This window comes from Homalodisca vitripennis, chromosome 1 (assembly GCF_021130785.1).
Source record: "Homalodisca vitripennis isolate AUS2020 chromosome 1, UT_GWSS_2.1, whole genome shotgun sequence".
NCBI classification, from domain to species: domain Eukaryota; kingdom Metazoa; phylum Arthropoda; class Insecta; order Hemiptera; family Cicadellidae; genus Homalodisca; species Homalodisca vitripennis.
This window is the reverse complement of record NC_060207.1, coordinates 177,757,312-177,774,481: the sequence shown is the minus strand read 5'-3', so window position 1 is coordinate 177,774,481 and position 17,170 is coordinate 177,757,312. Positions and strand designations below refer to the sequence as shown.

At 33.2% G+C, this 17,170-nt stretch overlaps 1 protein-coding gene across 1 annotated transcript; it reads left to right on the top strand.

Moving 5' to 3' along the window:
* Positions 1 to 6,363: 6,363 nt before the first annotated feature.
* Positions 6,364 to 12,909, top strand: LOC124352770 (protein fork head). Its single transcript, XM_046802432.1, has one exon. The coding sequence runs from the start codon at positions 6,756 to 6,758 to the stop codon at positions 7,947 to 7,949; it is 1,194 nt and encodes a 397-aa protein (XP_046658388.1). The 5' UTR covers positions 6,364 to 6,755; the 3' UTR covers positions 7,950 to 12,909.
* Positions 12,910 to 17,170: the final 4,261 nt, after the last annotated feature.

Below are 17,170 nucleotides of genomic sequence, written 5' to 3'. Positions count from 1 at the left end.
AAGGTTGTCATGCTCAATTCTGGCAGAAACTGTATTGCTCAAACTCTCGGGGAGATTATAGATAATTATGTTGCGAGAACGACGTTCCCGGTCGTTGATTTCTTCAACGACATTTTCAACATTGGGGTAGGTGTATTCAATATTTTTGAGATCTTTGACCTGGTCCTCCAATGACTTGATTCTGTCTTCTGAGTCGCAGATGCGGGGCTCCAAACTGGTTAAACTGTCACTGACCTGGGTCAGTTGGTTCTTAATAGAGGTAATGTCAGTAGATAAAGCAGTTAAATTACCAACGTTGGCAATTAATAAGCATTACATTACATTACATTACATACACTAAAATGCATTTGTAGGCCTATGTATACGATTAATAAGTTTATTATGAGACATCTCCAATAATTCTACGACCATAAATAACTCCGTATAAGTGTTTGAATTTGAACATTATTGTTACCAGGTAAAACTCAATACAGAGCACCATAACGGTCTAGTAGGCCTACGACACCAGAGTTGTTATATTAGTGCATTCATTATCAGTGCTGAATTCAAACAGTGCAGCGAGAAACCAATGTGTCACTATAAATAAAGCACATTATCACTTCGCCATCTTCGTGCACAATTGCAATAATTCCGAACTGATTTATTGGTTCTTTACTGAGAAAAGGACTTTCACGGTAACACTAAAAATACGGATAACACAGTCTGTGAGCTTCCACACATTTTAATCTACTACTTACTTTATTTTGATAGAGAATGATTCTGAAAGATTCGTGTGTTAAGAAACATATACACGTAATTGAGTCTTAAGCAATTTTTTTTATTCCAGTGCATAAGGGTCTTAGTGCAAACTTATAAAATAGCTACAGTAGGCCTACCTATGACATAACTTTTTTCTCGCCAATAATACAATTATGCTGTACTTATATTATTTCATTGAAAAGGTATCAATCAGGTGAAACAATTAGCCCTAGCCTTAGAAATAAAGATTTCTTAAATTAAACTGTTAATAATATAACAAATGAGAATATAGGAAATGTAGGCTATTCCTTTATGAACTGTTACTGAACAAGTTATCTTTAGTGCATTTTTCCAATACAGTAATGACTTTGTAGGAATGTTTTAATGACCGAATGAACATGATTCAGATCAGTAGTTAAATAGTTAATCTTTTGTTACTAATGATGTTCATGGCGAACATACAAAAGAAACACGGTCGAATTTAGACGCACGTTGTAAAGTTGTAGACTAATAGCAAAATAGATAAAATTCAAATGAGATATAAAACAAATTACTCAGGGATTAGTTCAGTATTTAGAACTATGTTTAGTATCCAAGTAGGTACTAACTAAGGAAAGTTGTTTTCGATTTACACTTAATTGGAACTTCGTTTTCCTCTTTATCTCTTGTTAGCAGAAGAAAACAAATCTAGACTACGAACCGCTAAGAGCGAGAACGCTGGTGAAGATGCACATCACATCTTCATCGTACTAACATACGGTAGATGTAAACCTAAGGAACAACGGTCTGTCACACTGTTTTCTTTTTTAATAAGTTGCACAGGGAATAGAGAAACAGATAGAACGAGTAAAAGCGTACAATCTGAAACCTCTATGTAATTCAGTGTGAGGTAATTCCTAACGGCCTATGCAGTGACCTTGGGTCTACATTATACGATGCTGATAACCACAATCAGAGATGAACACTGCTATGCGAAATCACTCATGGTGTTGTACGAGTTTAACTTTAGTAGTTATAACACTCACTCGATTGATTTCGAAATAGTTTTTTTCCTCAATTTTATTAGGATACTAAATACCTGTTTCGAAGGCTAAGTTTTAATATTAGAATGGTTATCTTTAAAAACCTTGTATAAAATACGTTTATTTTGTTAAGGTCCAAATGTGTGGAGTATATATGAAAATAACTACATCTACAATGCAAATATGTTTAGGCTACAAGTCATAAAAATTGTTTATGGAACTAAATCACCACCATTAGATAGTTACTAATATACGATGTTGTTTTATATTTTGGACAATTTTATAACTTACTAGTAGTTTAGTTTTTAATATGGGTCACCAGCTAACTGTAGATTTAGAGACTGAAGGTGGTTAGTTTTGTTCAAAGGCGTTTCCATATAAAAATCTACAATATTTACCCTCTATTTTACTATTCTAAGGTAGATCTTTATTGGTTAGCTTGCTTGTGTTTCTACTGTTTACCAATGATACACGAAGGGGAAACAATGAATATGGTAAACAATACAGCCAATAAATAATTAATGTCCTGCATATTTTCTTGATTAGACTTGTTCTGCTGATTATATCCTGTACAGCAGAGAATCTACACAATTCACCCACATACCTACGATAAGTATTATATAGATGATACTATCGTATGAAGGATGCCCTATCCTTAATCTAGTTTGAAAAACCAAAAATAAAATAAAAAATTGAAATTTTTATGTGCGGATAAGATACTTAATAGCAAAATTACAAAAAATTCAAGACCTTAATGGTGTAAAACACTTGGGCGAAATTTTAGCTTAATCCAAATTCACTTTGTAACACAGAGACTGTTTTAAAAGGCTACGTATTTTTTAGTAAAAGTTAGCTAAACATTAATGTTTACACAACTCCATTTAAATACACTTATGGATATTTTTCATTCCGCCGATAACAACATTTTAATAATTGTTATTCTGATAGACAATGGCAAGTTGTTTTCTTTATTAGATTTATTCAGTTGATTGTAAGATTGGTAACGGTGGGCCTAAATTAAATTTTAATAAAGAATTTAGAAGAACAAAGAACAGGTACTATTTAGGCTATATAGTCACTATAACTTTGAAAATTCTTCTAATTTATTAAAAAAAAACTTTATTTGTGGTATCTATACAGAAAATCTTGACGGAAAATTCCACACTCAAATATTACGCTTCTTGACATACAAAACATAATATTGTTTTATTTATAATACATAATGATAAAACAATTAACAAAACAGTTTTTACGATTTCAATACAGGCTATTATTTATTATTCATTCATGTTCTAACAAAAGTGCACTGAAAACATTAGTTATTTATAATGACAAATGAGTACCGGTATTCCTTATCTATGTTGTGGTTATTGAACTTTGTTTGTGTTTAATTATCTTTACCTGCTGTTATCGTTACCTGCTATCAGTATTTATTGCATGTTATTTTTTATAATTATTGCTAATGAATCGTCTTGTAAATTGAATTGTTGTGGACACGTCTTCTGCATGCTTTATAAGTTGTTATGCGTTTGTAGGCTTCATGTATAAGGCTTACTTGCTAGTATTAATATGTTTTAGGGTTTAATCTGTTGGTATTCGTCTGGTTTTATTTATTTACTCACTAAAGTTTCATTATTAATCATTATTTATGGCTGAGCGACGTCTAGTTATCTCATTAAGTGATTAGTCATGTTGAAGTAGTACCAAAGTCGGTGCAACAATCTATTAGTATTAAGGGTACGTTTAACATGTTTAAATTAAATATTGTAACGAGATCCGGAAATTAAATAAAACAAGATAGGAGTACGCTAAACCGCATGTCTAACAGGCTTTGATGAGGTTCAATGAACAATTAAGTATAAGTCTACAAATAATTCCATTATTGACAGATAGACAGACTGACAACCATACAAAAAATAATTTTTTACAACCCTCGGCAAACAAAAGAAAAATAGTGTCAGCCCACTGAGTGCTCCTAAGTCATATTTCACGGTTGGACATATACAATAATAGAACTTATTAATGTCTATGTAGAAATGAAGTTTCAAGCAAAATTTCAAGTATACAGATTAAATCTTTCTCGAGATATCTTGACACATGATAAATTAAAAATTGTGTTAATTAAATTGTGTTTCATATCAGTATACAAACCAAGTCACCATAAAATGATTTTGAGATAATTAGGCAACATGTGTTAATACATCAATGTTAAAGTTTCTTGTACGAGTTTGTTTACAAACGTATTTATTCTGCTATTTTCTCGTTGCCAACATGGTTACCCATAAGACCAATGTAATAATATTCACTAAAGCTCAGCTAAATCCCATGGATTGACATGTAGGCCTACCGTAATCGAACGCAGTGTTCCCTATATGAAAATGAAGTTTCGTGCACATTTTTGAAACTGTCTAGATTAGTTTGCTCTCAAGATATCGTGTGGACAAACTGAAATGAAATTTTTAAGCCCTACGAGTGGTACGCTTTCCTGACACTTAGACAATTTTTTATTATTATTTACTGTGCAGAATTCAAAATAAATAAATAAATACACATATTTGAATAGTTTGTGGCTGAACAAAATTCTTTAAAATAGACTAGGCTATTATAAGAATATGATACATTAAATAAAACTTTGAAAATTAACTACTAAAATAAGATATTTATTTGTAAGATTATAAAAATGTTGGTACCTAATTTGAAAAAAAAAAAAACATTTTTTACTATGTTTGGGCTTATGCTTATTTAAAAATAAGGCAATTAAAAGCTTTCGAAATTATATTTGTAGGGTTCTACGGCCTTCTTTAAGGTTTTCATTCTGATTCATGTATTCGAATATGTTATTAATTTGGTCCAGCTTAATACCTTATTGTATTATAGACCTACATTTAATGTGAACATGACGTTATTTACGAATTATTGTACATCAATCCTTTTTTTATCATTATTTACTTGTGAAATACCTGAGCGTGTATATATGATACTTTAGTTAATCGGTTGAAAGATAATGAAATATATTAATTAGGCCTAATATCTCTTTATCCACTTGATAAAATTTGCTTATAAAACCTCTTAATTTACAAAGAAAATATTTAACATGTTCGATTATAAAAATATCACAGATTGGAACCATAAGGAAAAAGAAGTAATCAGTTTGTTTATGTTTTGGTTTTGATTATAAATAACTAGTTATCTGTTTGACTATATATTTTAAAGTAGATATCATTACCATAGATAACTCTATTATTTAAATTTTTACATTGTAAGCTATCTGTATTTATTGCGGTTATTGCGTTGAAAATGAATTAAATGAATGTCAATTCTTTAGAATTTTTAAAAACCGTTATACAAACAGTGAAACTAGGTCTACATAAGGAGCGTAGGCCTACAAAATAAAAACGACCCTTTACTATATTTATGATGGGCTATATATAAAAAACACGCAGTTCAAACAGTGGTTAAGAAGGGACAAAGTTGCAGTCTACTCCTACCTGCCTGTCTGTAGACTAGCGGTTAAGAATTTGGAAAATTATAGTGAACGCATCACTTGGACGAGGTATGGTACAAATATTTTATGAACACATTGAATTTTAAATTATCTCTAGACTATTGTATAATACGCTTAATCTGTAACAGCATTCAAGCGAGTTATAATAACTAACAGGTTATGTTATAGAGCCATGTATCAAGGTACCATAAAACTGCACTTAAATTACTCATAATTAATGTCCGTTATTATAGGAGTCGTAGTTTATGACGTGCTTTAGCTTGCGTAACAAACCAAGAATAATTAGGCCTATGAACAGAATTATTGATATTGTTAATCTTCGAATAAACTGAATTTCTACATACATAGGCTAGAATAAGATATATCACATAGAATGTTAACTTGTATGTAAATGTAGTGAAGTAAATATTAAAGGCTTACTGTTTGGTGAAACATTAATTTAGTACATCCAAGTAATTTATGTTATAAAAAGGAGTCAAAGCCATGACGTTGAACTATTTAGAACCAACGTAGCCTACTGGTACATGTTTTTGTCACCGAGATAAATACTATTATGGTAGTTTTAGTAACATCATTCAAATACAAATATCATGAAACGTACACATTCAAAACGCCATTATGAATGATATACAATGTGAACAAATGTAATATTAGTAACAATAAAGTTAAACAGATGAGTGGTTGTTTTAATTATATTATATTTGTAAGTTATGAATTCAACAAAGGGAACAATCCATAATTAAAATGTTTTCTATTCATTTTGGGTAATTAGATCAATCAGCGGTCACGATTATTTAGCAAACAAAAAGCCAGGAAGAGGAATTACAGGACCCAAACAAAGATGAAGGGGGCTGGAGTGGTGGACATTGTTTGATTGACAGGTGATTGGCTAATCAACAACACGATTGATAACATGGTTGTTTGGGTAGCGGACTGGAATACACGTACCGTGGAGCGGCTGTGTGTTGACAATCGATGTGGCGGTGGCGGTGCAGTCAATCACTGCCGGAAACGGCGATCAACACCGGAAATTGATCGTACACCGCCGGTTCCTAGAAGAATAGAGATGTAGTTGGGGCGCAGGCCGTGCGGCGTGGTGTGTCGAGCACTGAGGCCGGGCCGGCAGCGAGAGGGCGTGGCCTAGTCCGCTCCGCCCCCCGGCCATTGGGTCGTCATGGTTACGGAGACGCTATTGGCGTTGCGCGCGCATCCGACCCCCACCACGCCTCCGCGCCGTCCGCTATTTCGTGTTCCCAAAGTTTGGAAGACACTTCAGTTAGTCGATGAAAGCTAAATAGTGCGTCCCCCACTCTCGGTCAACACGGGGCGAGCTTAGAGTCGCTGTTTGTTTTTCCAATCAGGCTCTCGGCCAGGACCTGTTGCTAAACTGACCAGTCCTGTGTACACACCCGGAGTGAGTGTTTGGAGAACAAATTTCGGCAGTGTAAACGTCTACTACGGTATGTGCGGGATCGGGCAGTGAATGTGCTATGACTATGCTATCACAGAAGCTGTACGCGGACCCCGTGTCGAGTGCGATGTCGACGGCCGTCAACACGATGAGTCCTTCTATGACGCCGACCTACTCCATGAACACTATGAACTGTGTGTCCATGAACTCGTGTTCGCCGCAGAACGCGGGTTTCGGCTCCAACATGATGGGAGGAATCGGGATGAACGGGAACTGCATGTCGACCGGAGGCATGGGCTACGGGACCAACATGAACGCCTGCATGGGCTCCATCAACCCGACCTACACCGGCTCACTGGGACCCGTAGCTATCACCGGAAACAGAGATCTGGTCGGGGACACCGGCTCTCCTACCCCGGGCGGCGGTATCCACCGGGGCCGCATAGACAAGACCTACCGTCGCAGCTATACGCACGCCAAGCCACCGTACTCGTACATCTCACTCATCACCATGGCCATCCAGAACTCCCAGATTAAGATGCTCACTCTGTCGGAAATCTACCAGTTCATCATGGATCTCTTCCCCTTCTATCGCCAGAATCAGCAGAGGTGGCAGAACTCCATCAGACACTCGCTGTCGTTCAACGACTGCTTTGTCAAGGTGCCACGCACGCCGGACAAGCCGGGCAAAGGATCGTTCTGGACACTCCACCCCGACTCCGGCAATATGTTCGAGAACGGATGTTACCTTCGGCGGCAGAAGCGATTCAAGGACGACAAGAAGGAGGCGATCAGGCAGTCTCACAAGAGCACAGTATCTCCTCACGGCCACCATCACCACCACCACCAAGACGACAAGAAGCCGCTGGATAAACTCGACAAGGTATCCACCGACTTAGGCCTTCAAGGGTCCATGCTGGGGCTGCATCCCGGAGGGAAAATGGACGACCCCATGTCCACTCTCCTGCACCAAAATTCGGAGCTCTGCCTGCAACAGCAACACCACCAACAGAGCCTGCAGCAGGACGACCTGGCCGCCATGGTCAACCGGTGCCATCCTCACCTCGCCCTCAGTCCGGAACACTACAACCACCACCATCTGAAGCAGGAGTACGCCGCGGCAAACCACCCCTTCAGCATCACACGGTTGCTGCCCGCCGAGAGCAAGGCTGACATCAAGATGTACGACATGGCCGCTCAGTACGCGGGCTACAACGACAGCTACTACCAGAGCTCCCTGTACCACGGACCCGCCGGGACCACGGCCTTGTGACAGTACCCTCTGGCCTAGACCCTGCCGCTGCTCACCCCCAGGTAGACGTACAGCCGGGATCTTGCCATCTCCGTCGTGCTTTTCACAATATTTCCATTGGCTAGAACACTAATCTCATTTTTATTGCCGTATTTTAAAAATACAATGTCTCAGTAATTTTTAGAATGCTTTAAAAGCATATCGTAATCAGTAAACACCGTAAGATATATTTTGGCTGAACTGGACACATGCAATAGAAATAAGATCTTAAATAATTGTGGACGGAAGTTAGGCCTATTCCAGTGAATTCAAAATTCACATGTTACACCTTTTAGTAGAACTATTTTTCTGCATTAGCTGAATTCGTAAGCTAATGATCTATAAATTAAAGATCTGATTGGTTTTTATATCCATATAAAGAAAAACTCTTCTCCTTTTTGAATAATATGCTATTTTCACTATTAAGGGAACTTAAAAGGGGTGAAAACAACATATAATTCATGGATCATGACATTTATTATATAATTTGTTTGCAATAGTCTACTAATTAGGGATTGAAACGTAAAATTACTCTGCATAGGTCCAATTTCCACACAATAATTCTTTACGGCATTTTACGACTGCATTTACGCAGTATAATTACCTAATTGTAGCATTTGAGTTTAAATCTGCCATTGTGAAAAGCGCTCACAACCTAACTGAACGCCAAAATCGACTCTATAGTGTATTCCAGTCAGCAAGTTGGAAATCTCTCAGTGTGGTGACGTAACACTCTAGCTGTAAGGTTATTGTTTGTAAATATTTACTTAATTGTTAAATAATATTTTCGTCCATTCCGTTAGGATCTTTGCAATCTCACGCGAGTCGGCTGCCCGCGCTCCGGCAGTCGGCACCTTGTAGATATATGTACAGAGTCGTCCGCCTCTTGGGATAATGTTTTAGTTAGTGGTTTTGTAATTTGTAAATGACATTACGAGAATCTCTATTTCAATAATCATTGATCGCGAGTGACTGGAAGAACGGTACATTTATGTTGGTGGTCTAATGGTTAGATTTTGTTTGTTTCTTAGTCTACTGAAACTAATTTTGCCAGTTGGTATGTTTAATTACGTATTTATCTGTTTATTAATGATTGGAGTGTGATTTATTATAACAGTTTAAAGTGCTTTATCACCTAGATTAAAGTTGGCCGACTCGGTAAACACAATGGTTCCGAGTAATTCTTTTAATAAGACGCAAGGACTGTTGAGTTTAGTGTCGGTTTGAAATTATGTGAGCTATCTATGACCCTATTTGTTCAAAACAAACAAAAAACATAAAGTGAATTTAACACGTGTAACATAGATACTTACATAATGTTTTGATAGACAACACTATTTTGCTAAAAAGTAACGAAATAAAATGAGTCTAGCCGTTTTAAACCACCCCGTGGTTTCTTTTCAAACGATAAAATCAATCGTTTACAATATAGGCTCGTTTAAACTGCTGATTTATAAAATAGACAGATTCACGAACAATTTACAAACTTTTAAATTCTGTAAACATACGGAAATATTCAGTTTATAAATGTAGGACAGTTTAATTACGTTATTAAAAAATAAAAATCAATTAATACAACCCAAGAAATAAAATATCAATCTACAAGGTAAATCTATAGGTACTTTTGGTTTTATTTGTATTTTAAAGAGAACAGCCTAGTTACGTCAAATAAAAATAAAAAGTAGAAAAAGTTATATTAATATAACTATACGATATGTACTTTCAAACTTGTATGATATATTTTGGATGCCTACAAATAAACATTAAAATATCGACTTGTTAAAGTCTATAATATTGGAAACTAATTAAATTCATCTCACTAAACATTTATAATGGCAAAATTCACGGAGACGTTAAGGACCTGATTTATACCTACCTACTCTATATTACATCTTGTGAGTGTCATTCATACCTCTTTAATTTACAATATGTTATTATAATTTTATATTGCAATTACAAGAATTAAATAACTAATATAGAAAATCAGAAAATGAAATATGAACGTACTATAATCGGCCTGAAAGGTGTTCTTGCCAAAACGTACAATTTTCTGAAAAATGTTAGTATTTAACTCTTTAATTTAGGCCTAAACTTTTCATAGGTTGTGTTGAAAGCTTTGTTTCTGTTTAATAATAATTCATTGCTATACTCTTTAAATATATGGATCAATGTTTTAAATGTTCCATACTAAACAAATTATTCAACTTAAAACATTTAGATAAAATCAAACATACTAAATTATGTTTAACAGTTTTGTCAAAGTAAATATTATTGCTAAGTTGAAATTTATATATTATACAATTTAGAGTAATACAAAGTTTAGTGGTAATTTACAAAAAGTTAATTAAAAGTAAAAATAGGTACAAATTAAACTTTTACATGCTATATGTTCATTTATTTCAAAATGTCTTAAAAATATGCTTCTAAAGATATTCTAAGTAGCTAAAAAGAACGAAAATTAAAAAGATTCTACTGTAATGCGTTTAAAACAACATTTATCGTACTTAAATAACAAAAAACATAGGAGATAGAAGTTTCCAAATTCCCCCAAGAAATCCTGTTGATGCAATGAATCAGACAGGAAGCAAACTGATATCGGTGGAATCACTTAGGTTATCAGTTAAACTGATAAGCTATTTCGATACCAAGAGCCTTCAATTAACACTGATAAGGGATAGATTGCCGTTATGACGTTCGCTTCACCTGTATATTACAGTAATACATGGAAGTAAGCGGACATAAATAGAGATTGCGGTATACAATAGTTATGCTAAATATTTAATTAGTCATCACTAATTTAAAATTACCAAACTATCAGATAGGTAGAAATGGATAGTACCTCATAGGCCTATGTAAAGAATCTTAATGAAATTATAGCCTATGACGTATGACAGATAAAATTTAATGCACTTTTTGACAAAAAAATAAATTTTAAACATTCAAAGTAGGCTAGTATTTCGAAATATGCAGAGCATTAAGACTATAATTATTTTGTTGTAAAATCTCGCACAAAACTAAAGAAATTTACCTAAACCAAAAGAAATAAAGATAGAACTGGCAAAATATTTTCGAACATTTACGTTTACTATAAATCATTACTAGCTACTAATTACCAACTAAACTTTAAAACAAATAGTTTAATTCGAAAAACTAAAATACTTTTATTACATCATTAAAAAATGAGCAAGCTAATTATATCCTTAGGTATACCTTACTTTAAGGGTGTTTAAAATACAGTTTTATTGTATTATATGGCGAAACAATAATTTAAAGTGTAACTTTTGAGTACCGTATTCACTTTCATGGATATAATGTTCATTTAGATTTATCTATTGAGGTACACATTTACGACACTTAATAAATTCAGACCATTAGAGAAATCTTTTTAAACATTCTAATTGTACAAAATATAAAGAGGTGTATTTATGAAATTATAAAAAAGTCAGATACATAAAAATACAGAATAGAACAGAACAGAATAGCAATCTGGTTATCACGTTTTGAAGTGTACTATCCTGTGTAACGCGATAAATTTAATATTTGAAAAAAAAAGTTTTAAGATTGCATGGATCTTAAGAATAAATTATTCTTCATAAGCAATTGCACAGAAATTTCTTATTCTACGCACGCTGTATTAAAGTAAAACGCAGTATCGATCACTAAAATTTACTATATAAATTAATAAAAGCTCAACTCATTAATTAAAAAAAAATTATACCTCAAGTGATATTTACTATGTACAAACTTACTGATAAATCAGATAAAAATTCGCTGTAAAATCTACTGTCAATCTATTTTATTACATCTTGGTAAATAATATAATATGTCCTTTGCATTTATTAAGATCTGAGGGGTTTTGTAATATAGCTGTAGGGTACATTTATTATTCTTAATTAAGTCCTTTTAAATTAATTATTTAACACTTCTAATTAACTTACCAGATGTATCAGTTGTTGTGTTTTAAAGAATTAACACACCTTTTACTGTTTTCAAACAATAACAAAATTATAACAAAAGGAAGTAATGATGCATAGCAGTTGCAATTTCTTCAATTTACAACTCAATAATATCTATATGTTTTTTATATGATGAGGAATGTATAAAAAATACAAAAGTAAATTAAGGGTCTTATTATTGAATAATACAATGATAAATTATACTTCCACAGATTTACTTTATTATAAAAGTTTACAATTTTATTAGTATTAATGCTTGGTAGAATACAAATTTTCGAGACATTTTTGTGAAATACTAATATTTTGTATTTGATGTACTACTCTATAAACTGAGATTGAATTATTGTTAAACTTAATTTTCTTTGCTTTTGCAATACAAATCCTACAATTATATACTCTTATTAATCACCATCGCAGTTAATCTGTTAGGATTATCTACCGAAAAGTTAAATTTAAAGCAGCGTATTGAATATCGATATTTGGGCAGACAATAAATTATGCCCAACAAAAACACGCTGCTCATAATAAAATATTATTTAAAATAATTTTCACGACAGTATTTATACTTTATAGTGAATCGTGAAAATTACAATTCCATACCTGTAAGTACTCACCATATGGAAAAATTATGTTACTTTAATTCGTTTGAATAATTTTCACTCAACGGGTCTTTAAGTTTTGTGTAGTTTTAGATTTTTTATATTGTTCATGAAATGATTTCGTATCGTTTAGTTTCATGTGTCGGCGAGGACTACCACATTTAAGTGTTATGTATGTCACTAATTGTAATATAGTATGTACATTTATTTTTACTACTTGATCGATCGTTTGATTTCACTCATCCCGTACACATAAACTGCATATATTGTGTTTTTTATAAATATATATTTGTCTGTAAATAGAAATGAATGTATGGATTATACTACGAGTGAACTGTCACGGAAGTTACCTATAAATATTGAAAATAAACAGATTGAATATGTAAACCATTGTATTTTATTTACAGACCCCAAAGTTTATTTTATGTGAGGTCCCACACATAAAAGTTCCAAAATTACTTATAAACTTGTTTTAAAATGTATTGAATTTGGATATTGAACAAGAAAGGTTACAAAAATTTATTTGAGATGCCTATATTGAAAGTAGGACATATGAGTCGCAGTTTATTCCTATATTGTAGTTTATGTTTTTGTCAATGACCCATGAATATATATATATATATATATATATATATATATATATATATATATATTAATATATATGTGATATAACAATTTAATTATTCCTTGAGTATATCAGACATATAAAACAACCTGAAGTGGTTATTAAAAGACTTTAAGGAACGTTAGTGTATAGTGATTACATTTTTAAATAGACAACTCATCTCTATTTATAACCGTTCCACCATATGGTCAATTAAGACATAGCAATTTTATAAGTTCTGGCCTAAAGCGCCCTGAAACAAAATAAACAGTATTTTTATATTTTACACTTTATACTCATCCAAAAATATGAGATAAACAAATTTTGCTTGGAGTTGCAATTTGGAAATGTTCTTTGTCGATATTCATATATTATAAGTAAAAATTTAGATTAAGTTTTGTACCTATTCTCTCACGATTATGTTAATTCAGTGTTCAAATTTTATTTGTAGATGATTAAATTTGAAACAGCAAGAGCGTTGTTTTCGATATTTTGCACTCAGCACAAAGGGTAAATTTAAATTTTGCGTTATTTTCGGTTTTACACCGTAACATCCTGGTGTAACCACATGGTCACAGAAGTAGGCTATGTAATGTTTTCACATAAAGTGTGATCACCTCACTTGGTTATTTGGACTGATACGGGTTATGCTGTCAAGTATATCAACTTTTTTCGTGTATTCCGGTTTTGTTGTTTTATATTTGGAATTTCTACGTTGCTTTATGGACTGGTTGTTGATTATTTGTCCAGGGTTTTGGGACCTTTTTTGTATCACCGGTTTCTGGGTCGAAATGAGTCCGCTCTGCAGATATTGTCAGTAATGCCTTGGGCTAAAACACCGAATTTAGATTCATAACAGTACTTGAAAGGTATATAAATTATATGGTAATGGAGAACATGTTGGAAGTTTAAAAGAACAAAGTACTAGCTGCAACATTTTTTCGAAAAACCGAGGCACCTTTATTCAGTGGCAGTGGATCAGTCTAAGTTTGCAACAATAAACCGATATGACTGAGTGGCGAGGGGCTGACGGACCTTAACGAGAGACAGGTCGCACAGATGGACAGCTAAATAGACAGTCTGGCCTTTGACCTTTTGACCCCAAAATCAATACGGCTCTTTCTTGGGTCAACAGAAACCTATAAATCGTTTAGATATTGCTATCGAGAGTTGTCACACATGCGGGCGGACAGACCTTTTATTCCAAGAGCCAATACAGATTTCCATTGTACCAAGAAAAATCTATTTATGTTCCAAGATTCAATTCTTTAAGACTTTTCCATCAAGAATTGCCATACAGGTACACAGAATGTCCTTTGATGTCCTAACCCCAAAACCTATTACAGATCTCTTCCTTGGACGAACCTATGTACCGTGCTTCAAGTCTCTGGGACATTTCCGTCATGTCTGTATTGTAGGCATATCACATTATTAAGAAAACTTACTCAACCGTTTTCAATTATATTCCTTCAAGAATCATTAGATAACTTTCTAATTTTCCTAATTTAGATCTTTGATGTGTACAGCACTCTCTCCCAAGATCTGTATTCTTGTAGATAGATCCTTTGATGCAGTGTACATTTATTGGAACTTGCTGAATTACAACACACAACTAAGGAATAGAGTTACAAATATTCGATATGTGAATATTAAAGAATAAGGTAAGAGTATTAATCGTTGGCTTTCTTCCAGCAAGTTATACTAGTGAATGTGATGAGTAGTAATTTGGTGATTAGGCTAAGTAGCAATCTCGCTTGTTACTGGCTCGTATCAATAATTAATTAATGCATATTTGTTAAGGATACAAGTGTTAGTTAATAAGCGTTTCTTCCCGTAATATTAATTATGGTTTTAGACAAGGCATGTTTAACATTAATTATATCATTATCGCGAGTTAACATTATTTCAGTATTTAATTATATATAGGTTTATTCGTTCTTCACAAGTTGTTATAATTACTGTGTTGAGTCTCAGTTTAATGTTTCATGTTTTTTTACTCTCTCGGGCGTTAGATCACAACATTTTACAATATTTACATCAATTTTATCCTGACTAACGTGTTTTAAGATTTATTACCTATTCTTAGACTTCTTACATATAATTATATCGTGTATTCGAAAAATATTTAACTTCATTTCAACGTCATATTTATAATAGGTATTCTATAAACAAAAATAAAAACACTGTCTAGAAATTACCATTTAATTCCTAAATGGTTATTTAGTTAAATTAACTAACGGTACACATTGAAATACTTGATTTTTGATGAAATTTTGTTGGTACTACTGCATTAATTGTATACTATGATGTGAAATCAAAAAATAAATAAAAATTAATATTTCACAGTCAAGCTGGACATGTAAATTATACATATATTTTAACAAATTAACTCATATGCAATAATGTTACGATACAAGTTTATGTGTACCATTTAGCGGAAAACTTCTATTTGTATATAAATTAGTAGATTCACGAAAATTGGTATTTTGGAACTGCAATATTATAAGAGCTGCCGCCGTCACGATTTGCAATACTACTTAATGGAAACTCTAAAAGGGAAACGATTATTCTTTCTAAAGCAATAACTTTTCAGGAAGTGCCAATAATTGTATAAACAGACGGTCAACTTGTAGTGACATCAGTGTTTGCTTATCCAAAGATGATTATGAATGTCGCAGTAGTATTTTAGGAAAAAATGTATGTAGGCCTATATTAAAAAAAAAAAAATACGAACAGAGTTGTATTAAAACAAGGTAGGAGTAGGTTAAGTCACACCACGTGTCGCCTAGCACACTTCGATGAGATTGCAAGCAAAATTTAAAATCTATAGATAATCCCATTGGTATTTCTATGCCACATGTGAAAATAAAACATATGGTTATTGATTTTTCCGTTGCCATCATGGTTACATACTGGCCTAGGGGTAATGTGAAAATATTAGCTAACACGTAGCCAAATTCGACAGGGTGAAATGCAACATCATCGAACTCAGTGTTTCTCATGTATAGAAATGAAGTTTCATGCAAATTGTCAAATCAATAGGTGAGTTCGATCTTGAGATATCGCTCGGGCAGACAGACAGACAGACAGACAGACAGACGGTAACTACATTTTTTCAGTTAACCGTGTGATAGGCTTCGCTAACGCTCAGCCAACCAACAGAGATTCCTAAAATTGCCAAATTTTTGTAAGTTTTGTAAAGTTTGGCGATTAAGACATATTTTCTATGTAAAGACTTGGATACTCTTTGTATGAAGCACTTTTTTAATATTTTTACATGGTTGGCTGAGCGCAATCGAAAACTCTGTCTCAGGTCGGTTTAAAACTCCGTTTGTTTCCGTGTCGGATAACGATGACGCTCGATAACAAATGGACGGTTTGACCTGCAGGGTTTATATGTTTGAGTGGATATATTCATTACATAAGGATAACATTGTTGATTGTAGCGTGTACAAATCCATGGAAAGGACGTTTTTTGAAGCTATAACTCACTTATATAATGCAAAAATTCACACCTTTATCTTTCTTTTATGTCTTTATTTTAGCCCTATTATAAAATTGCCTAAGCTTCCTACTTTAGATGGCCATAATTTCATATGGAGCGAGAATAAACTTTGTTGTATTTCTTCTGTATTCAGGGAAGTTATCATAAGGGCTGTGAATATAATACATATAAACATGATTTCCAATCTCTAAATCGATTGCATCACCCTAAATACAAATGTGTTAATCAATCTTGTAGGACCAGAAATACACTGTGACTATGAAATCATATTATTTAACAATTCTAATAGATTTTATTAAAAAGATAGAGATATTGTTAAAAAAATGCCATGCAATTCCTAAATGTTTATAAACGAATAGTTGATACAGTCTTTTAGTTAAATTAACTAACGGTACAAATTGAAATATTTGTTTTTTTGTCATTTTGTTGGTAGCCTACTAGTGCAATAGCTGTATACTGTGGTGTGAAATCCAAAAAGAGATTTAAAGAACTATTTCATAGTCAAGCTGAACATGTAAATTATACATATATTTTAGTAA